The sequence below is a fragment of the Lissotriton helveticus genome, chromosome 6, assembly GCF_964261635.1.
Source record: "Lissotriton helveticus chromosome 6, aLisHel1.1, whole genome shotgun sequence".
NCBI classification, from domain to species: domain Eukaryota; kingdom Metazoa; phylum Chordata; class Amphibia; order Caudata; family Salamandridae; genus Lissotriton; species Lissotriton helveticus.
This window is the reverse complement of record NC_136067.1, coordinates 1,552,596,262-1,552,618,367: the sequence shown is the minus strand read 5'-3', so window position 1 is coordinate 1,552,618,367 and position 22,106 is coordinate 1,552,596,262. Positions and strand designations below refer to the sequence as shown.

Below are 22,106 nucleotides of genomic sequence, written 5' to 3'. Positions count from 1 at the left end.
CAAAGTTGGCTGTGTGACGGTGATCTTGTCCATGGCCACTGCCAGGGAAGTCTGGCCTCTAATCGATTCCCTCCCTTGAGGTGCGATGGCCCAACGGTAAACCATTTTGCTTCCCACAACAAAAGAAGCACCTACGAGAAGCGCAAATGGCTCACGTGCAAAAAGCATATACAATGTGCAGTGTCAGAAACCGTCTCGTAAGTAACTTGCCGTACAAAGTTTGAGTGAGCTTGAAGTGGTGGTGTTGGGGTGGGGGGGATGAATGGGCCACAGGGAAGCAACCCAACCAGGGCACTTCTTGAAAATGACAGTGTGCAAAAATTTCCCTTAGGCGCGCACAGCAAGAATGTCTCGCGCCACACATATGAGCAAACCCCAACAGGATCACAAAAGGTAAATAAAACCCGGGCTACTGACCTTTGCAAGTAAGCAGCGCCCTAGTTTTTTTCTTTTTTTTAAATATCTTTATTTGCATTTTGTCGAACAAACAGGTTACAGCTGACATAAATGGAAGAGGAAAGGAGGGGGAAGGGGAAAATTGGAAAGGGGGGACAGGTGATTGATCGTGCACAGATGGAGTAATATGCAAATAAGCAGCGCAAGTGTGAAAAAGGGCTAGCAGTCATGTCTGGTGCATTCACGAGTTGTGGTATACATTAAGGCCACATGGCCAGTGGTTGACCACAGATTGCATATTCGATGTACCAGCTATCAGAGGGACCACATTTCAGTGTCCATACAAATCAGATAAAGTGATCCATCCTATCTCAACTTTACACATCCATGACTGTACCTGACTACACGGCTCAGTGCCAAATTGTGGCAAAATCAGATACAAATTATTAGTCTCATAAACCTTACAACTAAACATAAAACAAACAAAGAAAATCATTGTCACGTCCCGATAAGCAGCGCCCTCGTGGCCAAAAGGCGGCACTGTGACCCGGGTGTATCCAGTAATGTGCCTTCTGTCTAGGCGCTCAGTTATATGCATTGCGCTGCACCTTAGACCGGGCTCTTTTGCACCCTCGATTGCATAGGATGATCTGAGCAAAATATAATTATCAGGTGATTCTTTGCTCTGTGCAAATGTTTTGCTCTTGTCACCCTGTGCAGAATTTCCCACTCACGATGTTACCCCACCCCCGCACCGGCGGAGTGTAATAAGCTCTGTTTCCAAAAGCATTTTAATGATCTGACCAACACATATTTGCCCACAAAAACAGGGTGAACTGTGCGCAATGTCATCATGCGCCCGGGCACACTTTTCCTCCCTTACGTTCATATAAGTTTCATTAAGTCTCTCAAGCGTATGGAAAGCTTCAGAGTCCCCGCCATATCTGCACGCACGCGCTGGACTCCTGTTGCAACATGTGTGTTCCTGAGCAGATCGCGCTGTCGCATGGCTCTGTCCCCTGCCTGCCTAGATTGGTCACTCTATGAAGCGGGGTAACGCCCTCTGGGTTGGAAATGTGGGGACTTTAACATTGTAGTGGTAACTCTGCACCCTCTTCCCCGTGAGTAAGTACATTGACGCGCTTACAGAAAGCTGCGCGCTCCATCGAATGGTGATACTAAGGTTACGTTATACACACAACATATCCTGAACCAGGATCAATGATTCAGATTCACAAAATGCTCTATTCGATTTTAGAAAATTGATAAAATCATAAAAGCAACAGTTAAAAAGACAAATTCATACAGAATAAATACAGCAGTCAAAAATACAGGTTCATACAAAACATTAAAAGAAAAATATATTCCATGTATAAGCAGCAGTCCCATCAGTGCGTAATTTCATTTTTTATTTGTTTTTCCTTTCTTATTTTCAGGATCAATGATTAAGTGACCAGAAAGGCGGTGAACCGTATAGAACCCCCGTATATGCCTCTAGATCGTTAACAGTGACTGTGCGCCTTCACGGTGCTGGGCGTGTAACCTGACCCCAGAGGAGAGGAATGTAGTTGCCACCCTGCATGCCGCCGCTGCTCGCTCCTGCAAACAAAACGCTGTGGGAGTGAACATTTGACAAAAAGGTGGGACATGCACCCGCCTTTAGCCATTTGCAGGCAACAATAAGAAAATGACAATGGCAACAGCCAACCCAATGCGTGGGGGGAGTCAGACCCACTCAAAGTAAGTTTTGAGTGCTTACAAGAAGCCTTGCAGAGCAGCGCATGCGCGCTGGCTCAGGCTCGACCTACAAACGATTAATTCAACCCAGATCTCTTGACTGGGAGTGAGTGGTTGAAAAGTTTCAGCACTCTGTCCATTATTTTGTTGTGTTTGCTGTCATTAGGCTCTACATAAAACATGTATACAAGAGAATTTACCCCTAAAATCACTTGCATTTAGTTTGTGGACTACTGAAGGATGAAACGCTGAGCCAGCTGTAGTCGGAGGCAGCACCCACACCTTCTCAAAAGCGTCTTTTGCATGATTGATTCATTGTCTAGTTTCCTGAATAACCTCTATTAAGGAATAATGGAGAACTGCTTTTGTGCCCTTCTAGTAGCTTACAGTGTGACATTTCGCATCTGGGACGATAATGTCCATTGTACAATGATCGCCGACATCGTGAAATGTTTTCAGGTTAAGAGATGTATGCTAATGGGGTGAACAAGCAGTACATTTTCTGTTCGAACATATTTTAAGAACGTTCTTGTCACGTGTTACCAGAATATTCAGCTTTTCAAACCATTTTAAGTATATATTGCAAGAACATTAAAAATATGAAGGTCCTTCAAGATAGTTTAGTTCTGTTTCGAGAACCAGAGATTCAAAATTAGAAGTAGTTGATTGTACGGCGTAGTAGGTTTTGAGCATTTGTGTACACAGGAAGATGCGTCAAGACACCTGTAACTGCCCGGCAGCTCAAAGGCAGAGTCTGGGAGTGGCAAAGTAAAATAGACAACTGTGTTTTTTTGTACAATCCTTCGCAGCCCTCACAAACTTTTTTTACAACTGATGATGCACGATAGGCCGTACAGAACCCAGCTGTGGTGGTGCAGAGCATGTGTTTGTGTCTGCACACATCATGGGAGTGTTCGTGTGTGTGTGCAGGGGCGGCTGGTGACATTTGAAAGTGGTGGGGCGTAAACTAATTTGCATATTGCACCGCAGCGAGCACAGCGAGCGAGCGAGCCCGAACCACCTTGCATCCATCCATACATCATTCATGCATCCACCCATCCATCCATCCACCAATTCTGCATCCATCATTCATTCATGCATCCACCCATCTATCCAGCATCCATCATTCATTCATTCACCCATCCATCCATCCTGCATCCATCATTCATTCATGCATCCACCCATCCATCCATCCACCCATCCATCCTGCATCCATCCATCATTCATTCATGCGTCCACCCATCCATCCATCCACCCATCCATCCTGCATCCATCCATCATTCATGCATCCATCCATCCACCCATCCATCCCCCACCCACCCATCCATCATCCATCCTGCATCCATTCCTGCATCCATTCATGAGTCCACCCATCCATCCACCCATCCTGCATCCATCATTCATTCATGCACCCATCCACCCATCCATCCTGCATCCATCATTCATTCATCCACCCATCCACCCATCCATCCATCCATCATTCATTCATGCATCCATCCATCCACCCACCCACCCATCCATCAATCCACCCATCCATCATCCATTCCTGCATCCATTCATGCATCCACCCATCCATCCATCCTGCATCCATCATTCATTCATGCACCCATCCATCCACCCTGCATCCATCCTGCATCCATCATTCATTCATCCACCCATCCTGCATCTATCATTCATTCATGCATCCACCCATCCATTCATCCACCCATCATTCATCCTGCATCCATTCATGTGTCCACCCATCCACCCATCCATCCACCCATCCTGCATCCATCATTCATTCATGCACCCATCATTCATTCATGCACCCATCCATCCATCCTGCATCCATCATTCATTCATGCACCCATCCATCCATCCACCCATCCATCCTGCATCCATCATTCATTCATCCACCCATCCAACCACCCATCCAGCATCCAACATTCATTCATTCATGCATCCATCCATCCATCCATCCACCCACCCATCCATCATCCATCCTGCATCCATTCCTGCATCCACCCATCCATCCATCCATCATTCATTCATGCACCCATCCATCCACCCTGCATCCATCCTGCATCCATCATTCATTCATCCACCCATCCTGCATCCATCCTGCATCCATCATTCATTCATGCATCCACCCATCCATTCATCCACCCATCATTCATCCATCATCCATCCACCCATCCTGCATCCATCATTCATTCATGCACCCATCCATCCACCCTGCATCCATCCTGCATCCATCATTCATTCATCTACCCATCCACCCATCCTGCATCCATCCTGCATCCATCATTCATTCATGCATCCACCCATCCATTCATCCACCCATCATTCATCCTGCATCCATTCATGCATCCACCCATCCTGCATCCATCATTCATGTATTTTTATGACCATATAACTTGCACACAGCTTGTCAGTGTTTAATACCAGTCTCGAACCTTGTACTCCAGCACCAATGATACATGATTAATATTAATTGTTTTTAAAAACATGTATTTATTCGACACCAATTTCACACCTTAGTCGTCATCATTTTTATTTGTTTTTTAAAATATCTATTTATTTAACACCAAAGTAAGTCATGTATACATTTTTATGGTTCGATAAGAGGCTCGAACCTGGTTTCCCAGCACCAAAGTCGGCCGTGCTATCCGTCAGGGGTTATGTAACCGGGCTATGTAGTGACCAGCCAATCCTGCGCCAGGATTGGCTGGGGGGGCACCATGACTCCTCGCCCAGTCGCCCTGTGTAACCCCGGGGGCTGCGGCCCGCCCCCTGGTCCTCTCTCTAAGGGGGAATTCACAAGAAAACGATCTGCGCATGCGCGGGCATGTTTGTGCCCAAAAATACACTTGCGCAGCTGCAGCAGCCCGATCCTCCGCCCCCCCCCCCCTTGCGCACTCCGGGAAGGTCGGGTGTCTTCCGGTTTCCCGGCCGGCAGATAGCGCGATTTTTAAAAATAATTGTGATTGGCTTCTAGTGAGGACGTGGTGGGTCCATGGGGCTTAGTGGGGCTTCGCCCCTACGCCCCAATGGACGCACCGCGCCTGTGTGTGTGTATAAAACGACCAGGGAGGTGTGAGGTGCAACTATAGGGGTGCAAGAGAGGACAGATCACTAAAAAATGTGGGCATGCAGGGATTGGATGAGCGCCAGGGCCGGACTGGGAACCAAAACCGGTCCTGGCAAGGAACTCGGCCGGCACCCCTGTGGGTTGGGGTGCGGCTGAGCTGTTTGCCGGTGCGGTTTTCGCCCAATTTTCTTTACGGGGGCCAATTTTGCAGAAACGGCCCTGTAACGAAAACGGCCCCAAGGGGCCCAAAATCGCCCCCCACCCTCGCAGCCCACCGGGGAAAAGCCCGGTGCCCGCTACGGCCAGGCCAGCCCTGATGAGCGCGTGCTGTAAGGAGCGGGAGGCTTGGAGAGGACAGATGAGTGACCTCGGGTCTCAGAGAGCATGCACCGGGTATGCAGAATGAAGAACGCATGCAGGGCGTGGCTACATGGGCGAACTGTAGACGTGCAGCCCTAATCTCACCGGAGGTGAAGGACAGCAGCAAACATGAAATGAGCACAGAACTCACCTGGGTGATGCAGAGCACTGATGAGGGAATATAGTAAATAGAATGAGTGCACATCGTGGCTATATATACAGCTGAGGGTATGAAGAGCCAGGCTCGGGTGAGGTGGCAGGGTTGGGTGAGTGAGAGGCATGGGTGACGGGGCGTTGAGAAAGCGGAGGGAGGGCCCGGGCCGCCATGGCGGAGGCACCGTAGAGAGCGGCTGAGCGCGAGCACAACTCGCCTCTCTGGGTTATGATAAGCACAGGTGAAGCCAGAAAAACATTGCTGAAGTCTGAAGGAACCCGGATAACTCCCGCTTAGTCCAGCTCTGCACCTTGTGGAAGGCGCACAGAGGTGTGCAGAGTGCGCGTGACAGCTTGTAGGCCTTAGCTGAGCCCAGGACTTTAAGAGAGATGGATAAACTTGGGGGTCTCTCAAAGGGGCGTGGCTGATGTAATTAAGGGCGTGGCTCAAAAACACCCCAATTAAAAATTCTGTGCCCGGTTGGTATTTTGCTGCTTCTGTCATTGCATCAAGATATAGGATACAAGAAACATTACACCTACAACAAGCCAGGAATATTGGCTTTGCCAATGGCTGTTTTGCACAAGATAAATGGGCAACTTCTATGGCTTCGTTGTATATAACATTGAAAACGCTTCAGTTTTGAATTGATGAGATTGAAAGAACTATAATGAGTCTCTTTGATGTTGCCTCAAAGGCAGTGAAGGGTGGCACTGCTGCAGAGTCAATGATATTTAGGGTATATGGTCTAAATATCGAGTCCAAAATATCGAGTAACACATTGAATGGACAGAATATAGACATCAAAAATATCGTTTTTAAGGTAAGTAATGTAATATCGATTTTAAAAATTTAGAAAGTCAAAATATTGAAGTACATAATATAGGTTATTAAAAATATCGAATTTTTAATAATATCAATTTTTTTAAGTGTTTTGTTTGTTAGTATATGTGTGAAAAGTGTATTTTTTTTGTAATTTATTTTAAGTAATTAATTTTATGTTATTTAATTTTTGCGTAATTTAATTCTGTAGCGGGTTGTGGGTTTATAGGGGAATAGGGTGGGAAGTAATATAATTATAATTAATTAAATATGTTAATTAATGTATTGGTATTTATTTTTAATAAATTGTTAATTAATTTTTAAATGGTAATTAATTAATGCTTAATTGATAATGAATTTTTATTAATTGATAATTATGTGAATAATATTAATTTATTTTCTGTAGCGGGTTGTGGGTTTATACGGGAATAGGGTGGGAAGTAATTTAATTTTAATTAAATATGTTAATTTATTTATTGGTATTTATTTTGAATAAATTGTTAATTTTTGATTGGTAATTAAATAATTCTTAATTGGTAATTAATTTTTAATAATTGATTAATTGATAATTATGTGAAATATATTAATTTATTTTCACTAGAGTGGGAATAGTAAAATTCACCCCTATGCTATCCAACGCTTTCCTTACTATTGCACTCACTGGAGTGGGAATAGTAATGTTTACCCCTACGCTATCCAACGCTTTCCCTACTGTTGCACTCTCTGGAGTGGGAATAGAAATTTTTACCCCTACGCTATACAACGCTTTCCATACTGTTGCACTCTCTGGAGTGGGAATAGTAATTTTTACCCCTACACTATCCAACGCTTCACTACTGTTGCACTCTCACGAGTGGGAATAGTAATTTTTACCCCTACACTATCCAACGCTTTCCCTACTGTTGCACTCTCTGGACTGGGATTAGTAATTTTTACCCCTACGCTATCCAACGTTTTCCCTACTGTTGCACTCACTGGAGTGGGAATAGTAATTTTCACCCCTACGCTATCCAACGCTTTCCCTACTGTTGCACTCTCTGGAGTGGGAATAGTAATTTTTACCCCTACGCTATCCAACGCTTTCCCTACTGTTGCACTCTCTGGAGCGGGAATAGTAATTTTTACCCCTATGCTATCCAAAGCTTTCCCTACTGTTGCACTTCCAGGAGTGGGAAAAGTAATTATTACACTTCCGCTATCCTACGGTAATAATATTGTGTATTTTTTAATATTATTATGTTAATAGATATATATATGTTTTAACATATATGATTGTATGTTTTTATTTTAAGGTAATTTAAGTATTTTTAAGTATATTTTAGCTATTTATTTTTAATATTTTTTAATTTTACATTATTTTTAAGAAATTCAATATCTTTACAAAGTATATATTTTTAAACGATATTTTGGATTCGATATTTTGGTACTTACCTGTTTGTAGATAGGAATTCGATATTTTGTCTGTCGATATTTTGGCATCGATATTTTGGGTAGTCTATATTTTGTCCCTCGATATTTAGTCAGTGATCCAATTTTTAGGTCGAGCCTGACCCAGGGCTTGCGCTGACCTGGCCAGACCTTCAGTAAGAAGGGCTTTCAAAAATGCTACCCAAAAAATGCGCCGGCTACAGCTTGCAGTGCATGTCCTCATGCTAATTAAGGCTCTTGTGCTCCTTGCATTCCCCCCTCCCTTTTAGCCCATCCCTTTGAAGCGCTGCTCGCATTTCCCTCCTCCCTCTTTTTTTTTTGTCAGTTTAATTCTGGGTCCTTGGCTCCTTGCATTCCCCCCTCCCTTCCCGCCCAGCCCTTTTATGCTCTGCTGGCTTCTCCCTCCTCCCTTTCCGTTAGTTGCATTTGCCAGCACTTCACACTAGGCACTTATTCCAAATTTCTGAGACTTCTGCTGCTCAGCTTGCGGATCAATTTCTTTTTTCGTTGTTTTATTTTGGCTAATCTGCTCCTTGCATTACCCCCTCCCTTTTTGTCAGTTTCATTTTGGCTCCTCGCATTCCCCCCTCTCTTCTCGGCCAGCCCTTTGATACTGTGTACGTTCTTAACTTTCAAAAACAGTTACATTAAAATTTAATTTGGGACCGATTCAATTCAGGGCTTTGCATTCCCACGTTCTCACAGTAAACATGCCCGAGATGCCAGCTGAGCATAAGCCACACAAACACAACCACATCCACACACAACCACACACAACCACACACAACCACACAGACAACCACACAGACAACCACACAGACAACCACACATCCACACCCACAATCACACCCACAACAGCACCCACAACCGCACCCACAACCGCACCGAAACCCACACACAACCACACACACACAGCCACATACACAACCACACACACAACCACATCAAGCATTGGCATAGCCAATAGGTCTCGCCTTTGGGACCTTATAAGTGTTTAGCCACGCAACAGTTGATGTGGTTGCACCAAGGATATTGTGCTGCATAACTAAATACTTAGAAGGTCCGAAAAGCGAGACCTATTGGCTATGCCAATGCGCCACTGGGTGTACATCCGAAATGCAGGTATAGCAGAAATGGAGCAGGGCAAAAAACAAACAAACACGGGTGCAAGGCAGCTGAAGAAATTCGTGCTGCTGCCTAGAAGCAGGGCATGGGTTAGGGGATGCACAGCGCTGCTGTGAAGGTGCAGAGGTTAGTTGAGCGTATGAAGAGCCCAAATGACACGGAACAGCAAGTTTCTGCAAAGTCGTAGAACAAACATCGGGCATGCGGAGTGCAGCTGAAAAATATGCCGAGTGCAGAGACGTTTTAAGGCATGGGGTAAGTGGGCTCTGGCCCAGGGTCCCAAAGTTTCAGAGGGCCGCCTGATAGAGCCAGCTCGGTTGGGTCTCACATCACCCATATTCAAAATAAAGGAAAGGAAAAAGGTATTTGAAACCAACATTTTGCAGGGAAATGTTGTGTTTATATTTCAATCTTTAAGATCAAAGCAATACCTCACATATTCATATGTCCCAGAGATTATTTGCAGTGATATTAGTGAACTGCTGCTGTGTTACAATATTGAAAACATACCTCACCATCTTTAAATATTAGATATAAACGCATTTAGAATTTGGACCAGTGTGCCTGTCCACTGTCAGAGACCTGGCCAAGGGGGCATGAAAGAGTTGAAAATGGATCATAAATTCAAAGCTGTTCCGAACAGGGGCCCCCAAAATACATTTGGCCCAGGGCCCTCCAAATCCTTAAGAAGTCCCTGGCCGAGTGTAGAAAAGGTTAGGCAGTAAGGAGTCAGGCAAAGACCAAGGGCTTCATTCACAGGCTGGTCGAGAGTGTGCATAGAGTGGCAGAGCATGTAGAGCATGGGAGGATGGGGCAGAGAGAGTGCGTAGCACGGCAGACAGCATGCAGATAGTGACAGAGGGAATACAGAGCATGGCTTAGCATGTGGAATGTGTTAACATGTGCAGAGCATGGCTGAAAATGTGCAGATCATGGTAAAGGTTGTGCTCCACGTGGCTCAATAAGGCAGAGCAGGGCAGTGAGCGCTCAACTACTGTGCCTGCACCACACCAATGTTAGTATAATATTGCAGCTAATTCAACAGTACAGGCTGCTGACCAATCCCAGCTTTAGAGCACTTACAGCAGTTTTCCCAAGGTCTGCTGTAGCTTACTCTTGCAATGATTCAGTGGTGACTCAGACAAGGAAGGCAGATGGCTGCTTCACAGATAAACCAAACCTCAGGTCAGAATGTAGGTGTAAGGTACACACACCTGCTAATGTAATGGGTGTTCTGCAGCATTAGACCCTCCACTGAATCAGCAAAGAAGTAAACACATCAATCAAACGATCACAAAAAACCCTTACTGCATCACATTATTCATATCAAAATTGTGTGGCATTAACCTGCATCCAGCAGGCACCTCACAAAGCAAAGGACATTGGGATTACTCACCGTGTTAGTCCATCTCTTCACCATAGGAACACATCTACAGAACCAACAGAGCATGATGAAACAGACACCACTAGACAAACACTCCCACCGGGGCTCATGGCTCCGTGGATAATGGACCATCATCAATCATCAAAGGCAACATGCGAGAATAAAAAATCATTATCCATTTCCATCCTTAATGTATGCCACAGAGTAAACAAGGCAGCGAGGCTTTTCTGGCACCCATTCAGTTTTATGATGGCCAAAGTACTCCAAGCTCATTGGTGCACAGGAGGGTTCTAATCAGCATTGGTAAAGAATGCTTAATTATTCATGTTGGTTTTATTTTTTACCTATAGCTCCAACATATCATCAGCAACTTTATTCCAACCCTCATTGTAAAAGGTACAAAAACAGGTTGGGGCAACTGAAGATGCCGTGCGGTCGTACTATGCTGCCAACAAGTGCAACAATAAGTGTGAGGTTATCTGCACGTAGTCAGTTGCACAGGAAGCAGAAGCACTTAAAGGTCTGTGTTATATCTAAGGTTTTTACCTTACATCTTCCCTGTTTCTCTACCTCTGCTGTTCAGCCAGTGTGAGTGGAATGTTAGTGTGAATGTGATATCATTGGAATGTTTGGTATGATGTGAGTGGACTGTCAGGATGTAACAGTCTGGTACCCCAAACGCAGAACCACAGAAAAAGTTAGATCAGCCTCAGCTGAATAAAGGAGCAGCCTTGAAGTACCCACAGAAACTGGCCATTAGTGGCAGTATGAGAGACAAACCTGGGATTCCTTTAGAAATCTGGATGAACTGTGCATACAATGTGGACAGTTCAATAACAGTGAAAAATAAATGGTGAAACTCCAGACAATAATGTTTTGAATATATCCAAAGATCTGTGAGAAGGGCAACAACAGATAGTTTGAGGGCATGAAAAGTATGGGAATTGCCAACAAAAACCCATTAGCTAGACTATTCCCAGATCTGTTAAGTTGTTTGGGTTGGCTAGTAAAATCAAAGGCCCTAAGGGTCAGGATGAGATGGACAGCTGGGCCTCTAAAGCAACCTTTGACTCACCTTGGTAAGTTGGTGAGCAGTGAAGCTATATAGCTCAAATGGCATAATTTTACTGTATTTTAATTGGATTCATATAGCGAATAGGACCCCTGACATGGGGCTGTAGCTCTTGGACCACACAACACACCCACATTGGTTTTAATAAGCAATGAATTTCCAACTCGAATTACTTACTTAGAAGCACAACTCGTTAATGACATCTTAAATATATAACTAAGCACAGTTGACTATACAAAGGCTGTGATCTTCTCTCACTAAACACAATGGACTTGTGATGCCCTGCAGGAAGGGATCTAACCACTCAGTCTGCCAGCCAATCATGCCAACATATTTCCAACTTATGACACCTTCCACAATAAGTAGTTGATCCCAAACAGTAATAAATATTAAGAGTAAAACAAAATAGCGCGCATGCCATCCATGGAAAACTTCAACCAAACATTAGCACATTAAGAACAAGGATTATTAGTGCATTCATTTGAGAGTTACGCCAAGGAAACCTGTTTTCTCTCCCTGTTTATGATTGGAGATTAGTGCCTTTGAACCTGGACAGCCCATACACACATCACTTGAATGTCATTTCTTTACGCTTTATTATTTATTTTGTATAAAGCAAACTTTCCAGATCTATTTATGGTTAAAAACCGCCCCCACCCCCAATCAGTTGGGAGGGAACACTTACCAAATGTTCAGGTCTACATTTTGACAGTGTATCATGAGGCACTCTTGACAGGATGTCATTAAGATTACACTTGGAAAAAAAGTTATGGGTTTACTATAATGTATGATCAAAGTTTTGTCTTTTTTACTTGCTGAAAAAAGATGTATCCCTCAAGATAATTAATGGTATATAGTGTTATAAAGCCCTGAGGGGGTACTATTTATCTACCGCCTTTGCAGAGCTTATGATGCTGCAGTCAATGCACTCCTGATTTGTGGAGTTTATACCAGTTTAAAGTGACATGAGATCAGGTAAGCTCAAGTAAAGCCAGGCTCTGCTAATTGTCAACGGTATAAATATAATGTGTATTCACTATTTTATTAATGAGCTAAATCCAGCTGTTATTAAGTTTAATTACAAGTAGAGTCACTTTCAACAAAACCACATTTAACAAAGCAACCAAGAGAAGCAAAAAACTCTTCATGGCGGTCAAGCGCTGTGGCAATCCACTCCACAACCCACATATTCTACACTCGGATGACAAGTGTAATGCTATAAAGCATTTCTTTAGTGAGAAAACAAACAAAACCAGAAACAACATAAACAACTCACAAAGTTGTCCACACTGTATCCCAGCTCCGAGCCAAAAATGGCTAACCTACAACTACACCTCACACGCTGAACTCACCACCGTCCTCAACTCCCTCAAGACCACCTTCTTTGAAGATAATAGTCTACCTTTGCCCATCATAAATTACCTCTATGCATGTGCCCTTTTCCCCTTGTCAACATCATGAATTCCTCCTGCAGCCACAGAACATTACAAGAAAGCCTTAAAACTGGACAGATCCATTATCTGCTGAAAAACTGTAAATCTCACCACCTATATTGCACCATCACTCACCTACCATTCCTGATAAAAATAAGAAAGAAGAAAGCAATCCCAACTCAACTTATGATCCGACCAAAGATCAAAACCTTGAATATGACTATTAATCAGGCTTCAGAAAAGGCAGCGACACAGAAAATGCTACCGTTCCAGTAATAAACAACGCACTCCTCATCAGCCGGTCTTCAATTCTGCTCAATATCTCCACCGCCTTCTTTTCAGTCAATAATCAAGCATCGATCCACATCATGGAGACAAACATGGGCTTATCTGCCAAAGCTCTACAATGGTTTATCTCTTGCATTGAAAAGCACCATCACCTTGTCCAGATAAGAATCTCAAAATCGATGAAATTCCTTGTCTAATGCAAAGACCTCCAACGATCAACCTTCGCCACTTCATCTTCAGTCTCCCTATGGATTGCGTTAGCTACAGAACTCACTGGCAAGAGCATCAAGATATGTGAGGAAGGAACATTAAAGTGTAACAAAAAACAAGAGCCTTTCTCGAACACGTGAGCTAATCCACCCTTTAGAAAAAGCTAAAAACTTTTTATAGTAGAGCCCTCACCCACCCGGGTTACCCCTTGGTGGCATGCCGCATTATTGGGGTCTTCTTGTTCCGCTGCAGAACAGGGTGGGCTGCTACCCGTGTGTCACATGAGAACACTGTGTAGCATCTAACCACAAAATGATGGATGATAGGAGTTGGAGGGGTAATAGCCAGTTCAAAAATAACGAAAGGCATCAAAAACACCTCCAAGAACTCCATCGCCTACAAAGCCACTGAAAACATGCAACAAACAAGTTAGAGGCGGATTAAGTCAAAATTACCCTTACGTGTGCACTTTGAAGCAATTAAATATATTTACACTTAAAATCCCAAGTACACAAAGAATTGACAAATGTGATCTGTACATAATGATCCAGTAATAATCTCTGATGCATTAAAAGCATAACAATCCAAAGGGAAGGTGCACAAGAAAAACAAGTCCAATTTAACCCGTTCCGTGCTCACTTTGGCCGTTGGCCGACACAAGCACTACCTTCGGGTGCTGCGCATGACCAACAGCCGATGCAGCCCTGCCCGCTGCGTAGAACGCCCGCACCGCACGGGAATGTCCACCGCGGTAAACGGGTTAAAGGACCTGAAAATGAAATACTAATCCTCTGACGCAGGAAGGGAAGTGGGGTTTTCAGACAAGCTTATTCACTTTCAGTAAAGAATCAAATATGGTAGGAGCCCCATTCAGTAGTTCGCAATAACTTCAAATGTCAGCTGTACCAAACACAATACCCACGCCTCCAAGCATGGGGAAACAAGTCATACATTCAATGTGTTTGAAGATTTAAATGAACTGCATAGTTTTTGAGGTGAATCCCTTTCCCACTTCACTGTAGCAAAAGTGCTGCACAAAAAAACAGTTTGGCTTGTTTCCAGTAATGTAATTGTACATGTCAATTTATGAATCCGTTTTACCAATTCCTAGTTGCCTGGTGATACTCCAGTAATGGCTTCTAATTCAGTGATGAAATGTTATCCATCACAAACCATTGCTTCTGCTGGGAATTCTCTAAATGAACTGCAGAGCCTCTGTGAACTGAGCCACTCCCAGTTTGGCCTGTAGCTAACATTACTACTTGTTATGAATCTCCCTTTACTACTTATCAATTTGACCTGAAGCTACAGGCAACAAAATCAGTGAATATTCAGCCTGGCCTCACCCTAAGTTACTCTTAAGACTCGCCTCTGCGGCATCTCGTGTTCGCGTCAGCTGTATTCATGGTCATAAGTGTGTGTGTGCATGTTTACTGATACTTGGATAGCACACACTTAGCTCGACAGGTTGCTCATAGGTTCCTAACGTGTGGGTAGGTAGTGCGGATAGAGGATGAAGGTGTGTTAATTTTTTCTAGATTGGAGCAGAGTTGGAGCCATTCTGATATTGATGGGAATGCTGTTCAGGTTCCTTAGTGCTTAGATGGAGAAGGATTACCTTCTGTTTTTCCATCTTACATTTCCTCCATTGTAGTCTGGCCAGGCCCTGCTCATAATTTAATGCTGTCCACTGCAGGTGGTAATGTTTACATCCAGATATGCCCAGATGGCCTTCCTGGACCCGTCCCAAACCTTTCTGATTACTATGAACTCTGAAACATCCTTTTCAAACGTCCTCATCCTTTTAAGCCAATTCACCCAACTATCAGGCGCACCGTTACTACTACCAATAACAACTTACTATTACCCCTTTGGAATCCATTCCCATCATTCTATCCTTACTCATAGCACTACTAAACACACCAAAACTCGAGAGTACAAACCTAAAACAAGTAATCCATTAGGAAAAAAGAAAGGGCATATTACTAATCTACTGTTTAATTTTGGATACCGCAATAGCGGGCTACTCGCTTCAAAGCGATTCAACCCCTCATCAGGGGTAGTAAGTGCTATATAAATACAATTACAATTAAGACAGTTCACTGGAGTGAGGTGCACAGACAGGGTAGTGGTGCAACACAGACAGTTGTATCCTGCTCCAAGGCACAGCAAATAAGATGGAGGGTGGAGCACAGCCATTGGCAGCCTTATGCCTTCACACAAGGTGAAATGCACCTTTTTTTACTGGAAACAAATGCTTTGCAGGTGGTCTTTGGAGCAGCTGATGCATTACATATCATATTATATTTGCATCTTTAAAACTTCCGACAGCTAACTTTTGAAATCCATCATTAGGGTAAAATACATTTGGTAAGATGCCCTGTCTGTCGAGGTAACTAAAGCAATGTTTAACAGCACAGGTCAGCCTTTGAAATGACAAAATGTATAGCTGTCAGCACTGCAACGTTTCATTGCCTCTTTACACCCCATACCTTGTTGAGGAAGGAAGCTCGCGTTACACTGCAGTCTAACTCACGCAGAATAGAAAATCAGGGTGACTTCCCCTCTGCCCACCCCAGCCCCGGGGGCGGCAGGTGAGATCTGCACCCACTTTAGTTCTGCAGATAAGTTTTTTCAGGTATGACTTGGCTTGGCAGTTCGGGCTAGACTGTTCCCATGAGGCACAGGGTCAGACTGATTTGCGTATGGCCATGTCTGAACTGGGGTGGCGAAGTGAGCTATAGAATGATGATGGATTAAACCCAGATCAGTTGACTGGGGGTGAGTGCTTGCAATGTTCAACACTCCGTCCATCATCCTCTTTGGTTTTGTTTTGTTCACCCTAAGTTGGCAGGGTATGCCTAGACGTGGGTCCCTTGCTCACTTTGCCACTGGATTCAATCTAGCCTGGCTGATGACGGCTGATTAGCCAGAAAGCGGTCCCAGGATGCTTGTTTCCGGTCCAGTGAAGACATGGCGTGGCAGTTCGGGCTGGACTGTTCGTATGAGGCACAGGGTCAGACTGATTTGCATGCATGTGGCCATGTCTGAACTGAGGTGGCTGAGTGAGCTAAAGAATGATGTTGGATTAAACCCAGATCAGTTGACTGGGGGTGAGTGCTTGCAATGTTCAACACTCCGTCCATCATCCCCTTTGGTTTTGCGATGATTTCATTGGCACCTCGAGCAGGTCAGAAAAGTGGGCTGTGTGGCAACACCCTTCTCAGGCTGCTTGCCCATCCTAGTACCAGGTCTTGAAGGTGGACAGTGTGGCAACATCCCACTGAGGCTTCTTGTCTATCCAGATGCCAGGATTTGAAGGTGGTTTGTGTGGCCACATCCCGCTCAGGCTTCTTGCCTGTCCTCCTAGTAGCAGCTTTTGAAGGTGGTCTGTTTGGCAACATCCCGCCCAGACTGCTTGCCCATTCTAGTACCTGGTTTTAAAGACAGACAGTGCTGCAACATCGCATTCAGGCTCCTAGCCCATCTCAGTATGAGATCTTAAAAGTGAACAGAGTGGCTGCTAGCCCAGCCTAGTGCCAAGTATTAATGGAGGTCAGTCAGGCAATATCCCGCTCAGGCTGATTGCCCCTTCCTAGTCCCAGGTCTTGAAGGTGAACAATTAGACAACATCCCTTTCAGCTCCTTGCCCATTGTAGTACCAGGTCTGTGGTCTGTGTGGTAACGTCCCACTCTCACTCCAGTAAAATCAGACTCTTCATGTGTTGTATACATGCACAGTGCTGCAAGCACTTTCTTGACACTGCAGAGCAGCACTTTCTCAGACCTGCAGAGATGGGGCAATGCATGTTGGTACCACTGCCATCCTTGGAAAGCGGCATAGGGAGTCCTGATGAATGGCAGAATGGGCATTCAAGAAAGCTAGAGAACAGAGGAGCTTACACAGAAGACACAATCTAGCACCAGGGGTCGTTTACTGGATGAAATGCGATGTACAAGCACAGCAAGGTTATAAAAGACTACCTTTCAGTCAGAGACGCTTTAAAGCATGGGCAAAGTGGGCAACTGTCTGGGCTCCCACCATGCAAAGGGGCCCCTGGGAAAGTGACTTCTCTCCCTATATCACCTCTATTTGTTTATCCCGGCCTCGTCTTTTCTGACTCCATCCACCTCGTGTCACCTTCAGGATTGCAGAGCCCCTGCTGAGAGGTGGGACTTTGTTTCTGATAATTAACCATATAATTTAATATTGTTAGGTATCCTGCAGACTTGAGTTAGCAGTAGGTAGGGGTGGGCGGAATTTGTGTAGTCGCACTACGCAAAGCTCCGCGAAGCGGTAAAAAATCTTCGCGAGCATGCAAAAGTTCCGCGAACACGCAGAATTGCTTGTTCTGCCTGTTCACGATGCTTTTTTACGGTTCGTGAACACTGTTTGCATGCTCTGGGAGAAATATCTGGCAAACATGCATTTTGAAAGCGCAAACAAGCAAAAAATTCCACAAAGCAGCGGATCGCGGAATTTTTGGCAATTCCGTGTTCTCCGCGGAATGAAAAATTACGCAAATTCTGCAAATTCCGCAAGCGGAACGGGATGTACCGCCCAGGCCTGGATGTATGATGTTACAACGCATACTTTTACATCGCATGCCTTTACAACGCGGTATTTACAACGAATACCATTACAACGCATAGTGCTTTTAGGCGCTGGATAGTGATTTATTTAATTTACTATTCCAACTCCAGTCCCCGTGGATAGTAGGGAAGGTGTTGGATAGTAAATTAAATATATTCCCTATCCTAGAGCGCCCCCCCAGCGCAATGGGTTGTAATGGTTTGCGTTGTAAAAGTTGCGTCGTAAAGGCACTGCGTGGTAAAAGTTGCGTTGTAAAGGTTGTACACCCCCAGGCCTAGTTAGCAGAACAAGGACAATAAAATTCAAAGTTGTTCTGAAAAAGGAGCAACAAAATATGTCTTGCCGGGCTCTGAAGAATTCTTAAAATGACACTGCTTTCAATACATGCCATTTCCCATGCCTCTCTCAGAGGGAAACCCAGATTACAACAACACGACATATCTCACGCACGCGATGAAGCGACACAACCTTCTTCCTTTTTAACGTTCTAGGATATTTTAAGCGCTACATTCATTTGTGCTCTTTACTTCCATTTTAGGCATGCGTGTTCCCTTACCTCAACAGGTACGGTGGGACCTTGCTTCCGCCTTCATGAGACGTCAACGTTTCTGCATAAGAAATATTGAGAAACAAATTTAGATTTAAACAAACACACACAAAGAACGGATACTTATGTTTTGGTTTTAAATCCAAACGAATCTACATTTTAAATAGAGAAACATATTAGACATTTGGAGAGTAAATGATAAACGTGAAATATACAATGTAGTTCTAATTTACTTCAGAGGAACAGTTAAAGGAAACATTTTTTTAATTTGTTTCTCAAAATCACAGTCTTGCAGGAGAACTTTCATCCAAACGAAGAGTTAAGCAGCAGCATCTTGGACAAGATGACATCTGTTCTTTATCATGAAGTGGGTTTCCGGGCACAGAGGAGACACGGCTCTAGAGTATCCTAAATAAATAGGTATTGAAAGTAGAAAATGCTTTAAATCTGATTCTCTACATTTTAAGCAGTAGACTTTACCACACCGGCGGACAAAAAACAAGCATTGAAAATGCAATAGGTCGCGCCTTTGATTAAGTTAAAGCCATTTGCTTTGCTAATGGAATTGTATAGCAAAGCAAATGGCTTTAACCCCTTCCGTGGTCATGATGAGCTCAGCCTGTCATGAGGCCGTGTGCTCAGGATGAGCTGAGCTCGTCATTACACCCGGGGCTAATTACCCCGCTGCGCTGAGCGTTCCATTGCACGGGCGTGGTCATGACGAGCTCAGCTCGTCATGAGCACAGTGCCACCGTGCAGCGTGTATGAGAAGGAAAGCAAAATCTTGACCAAGGAACAAACAACAGTTTATGCTGTTGGTCACCCATTTTTCAGTGGCCTCCCAGTTGCACCAGGGTTGGCACATTTGATGCCGTTTGGTCCACTGTTCTAAAAGCAAAATATTCCACCCATGAAGTGGTGGCACTGCTGCAACGCTGGAGGACTCTCAACACGATGGGACACAGTCTGACATTACACTGACTCCAGGCAGTGGTCAGTATCACAAATTTCAAATTTTCTTGATATGCCTATTTTAAGCAGTGATGGTCTACCAGAATTAATATGAAATTCCACTACTTTCCTCCTTTGGGGGTAGCTTGCTTGTTGCAGAACGGATTCCTCCTTCCTTTTGCCATGTTTAACATCTAAATTCAGACTCTGTCAACACTCTTTCAGAGTATTAAAGGGTATTGGATTTCAATCCTATGCATACTGTACACAACTTCTGATCAATGTTGGATGAGAACTTAGCAGTTTGTTAATCAGAAATAGTGGCATGGGTGCATCAGGATTAGTTACAAATATTTGGTTTCTTAATAGTATTTATACCATTGGAAAGCAAGAAGAGTCTTAACAGTGTCTGCACACGCCTGGCTTTTTCAGCCAGAGAAGTTAAAAGTTAATAACTTTTAGAAGTCCTGCTGGATCAGTAGATGACCACAGGTAGCCATAATCATGGGATAGTTAAAAGAATGAACAAATAAATAAATAAATGTAACTTTATTTTAAGCGGATTAAGCATTTTACTATCAACGTCAAAATATAAGACAAACTGTAGCAAAATTAGTGATACCTGGCCATATGTATCAACAAACTATTTTGCGATTCCTAAATAGCGATTTTTAAGGAATCGCTATTTAGGAATTGCAAAATGGTATGTAGGAAGAAAATCGCTATTTTTTAGCGATTCCTTAATCTTCCTTGTTTGCGAATTCGCATTTTGCGAATTCGCAATTAAGGAATAATTTCCAATGCATTCCTATGGGCCAGGAGGCCCATAGGAATGATTGCGAAATAATTCTCAAATTGCGAATTCGCAATTTGCTAATTGCAATTTGAGAATTATTTCAAGGGTGCAGGGGTGTCTCAAAGACACCCTGCTGCACCCCTGAAATGTACATGTGTGTGCATATGGCGCACATACATGCCCTATGGGCATGTGTGTGCATCACATGCCACATTAAAAAATGCCAAATTGTGCATTTTTTGAAGAATTCGCAAGTTACCATCAACTACAAGTTGGTGGTAATTTGCGAATTCTTAACCATAATTCGCAACCCAAAAATGGTACATACATAGCATTTAAGGAATCGCAAAATTGCGATTCCTTAAATGCTATGGCAAAATAAGGAATCGCAAATCTTTGCTATTCCTTATTTTGCGAATATTACATACATACCAAAACATGCAAAAAGGCCGTTTGCGATTCGCAAACGGCTTGATACATATGGCCCTAATTCCTCTATCAGTAGCAAATATCTAGGAAGTACAAAACCATTATTATTCATAGCACAAGTTGCATGGAGCTCTGATGCACAACTTATAATGAGAATAGGAAGGCCGGATCATGTCTATACTGTCCAAATAGTGTTCTTTATGCTGAAAATAGAGACTAGGAGCACCTTTAATAGGTACCTGGCAGCCCACTTTGCTACCAGCAAAAGGAGCTCTGTCTTCTCCCATAAGAAAGTTGCTTCTTAAAGTCATCAGACAAGGGTCTGCTGCAAATATTTAATGAGAAGCAAAATCTGGTTGGCGTGAACAGATGTTGCTCTTGGGTCTGATATCAAAAAGGCTAAAATCAGACATACGTTTATTTATATATACACTCTCAGCCAGAGATTCTGTTCACATTTTTTACGGGTGTTTCTAGATGAAACTTTTAAACAATCATTCAATTTCCGCAACAAGGTAGTAAATTTGTTAACCAAAAAATAAAAATAAATTAAAATGCGTCACTTTCTGCATTTTACCCCCAAACCTGTATTCTTAAAAAACGTGGAAAGTGCTATTTAAATGCAGGACTCCATTGTACTCCATATTTTGCCCCTTTCGTTTGTATAAAAGTCCTCTTGTGACATCACTTCCTACCATGAAATAGCACCACAGCAATGTCACAGAACAGCCTATTAAATGGGAAGAGAACTAAGGCACGCCATCAGGATACTAAATCATATATATTTGTCAATAATGCCGCAAATAATGGTACAAATAAAACTCAAATATAAAAGACACATTAGATAATCATACATTAGGAATTTTGAAGAGATACCTTAGACAGACTGGCATAGCTGCTCCGGAAGGGCAAGAGTAGCAGCAGATCGCTCCTGGTCACCAGCCAATATTATCTTTATCAGGATACCCCCGCAACCTCATTATTGTTAAAGTAACACTTTTTGCAGGAGTTCCACTTTAAGAGAATCTAACATTCACATGGTGTATGATTAACTAAACCTGCGGCTAGGCTCCTGCTTTAGCATCATATCCGGTATAAGTAATTTGTTGTTTCAATAGGGCCACTTAACTTGGGCTTGGGGTCGGATGGAATGAATGAGTGCCACAGACTGCTAAGCGGGCGCGTGGCCATGTCATGCAGCTCTCATTATCTGCTAGTCTATTTTCAGCCTCTGCTTTAAAAACATGCTTCTAATTGCCGGTGGGCAGCACAGATAGGGTCCGATAAGCAAAGCAGGTAGATGCGAACAC

The 22,106-nt window shown here is 43.6% G+C and overlaps 1 protein-coding gene across 1 annotated transcript in view; it reads right to left on the bottom strand.

Annotated features, from left to right (window-relative positions):
- The window catches only part of ARFGEF3 (ARFGEF family member 3), a 505,700-nt gene that overhangs the window by 367,841 nt on the left and 115,753 nt on the right, over nucleotides 1-22,106 (bottom strand). Inside the window, exon 2 of the mRNA XM_078649342.1 lies at nucleotides 18,630-18,681. Within this exon, the coding sequence (XP_078505468.1) occupies nucleotides 18,630-18,681 (52 nt within the window). The remainder of the gene's footprint in view (nucleotides 1-18,629; nucleotides 18,682-22,106) is intronic.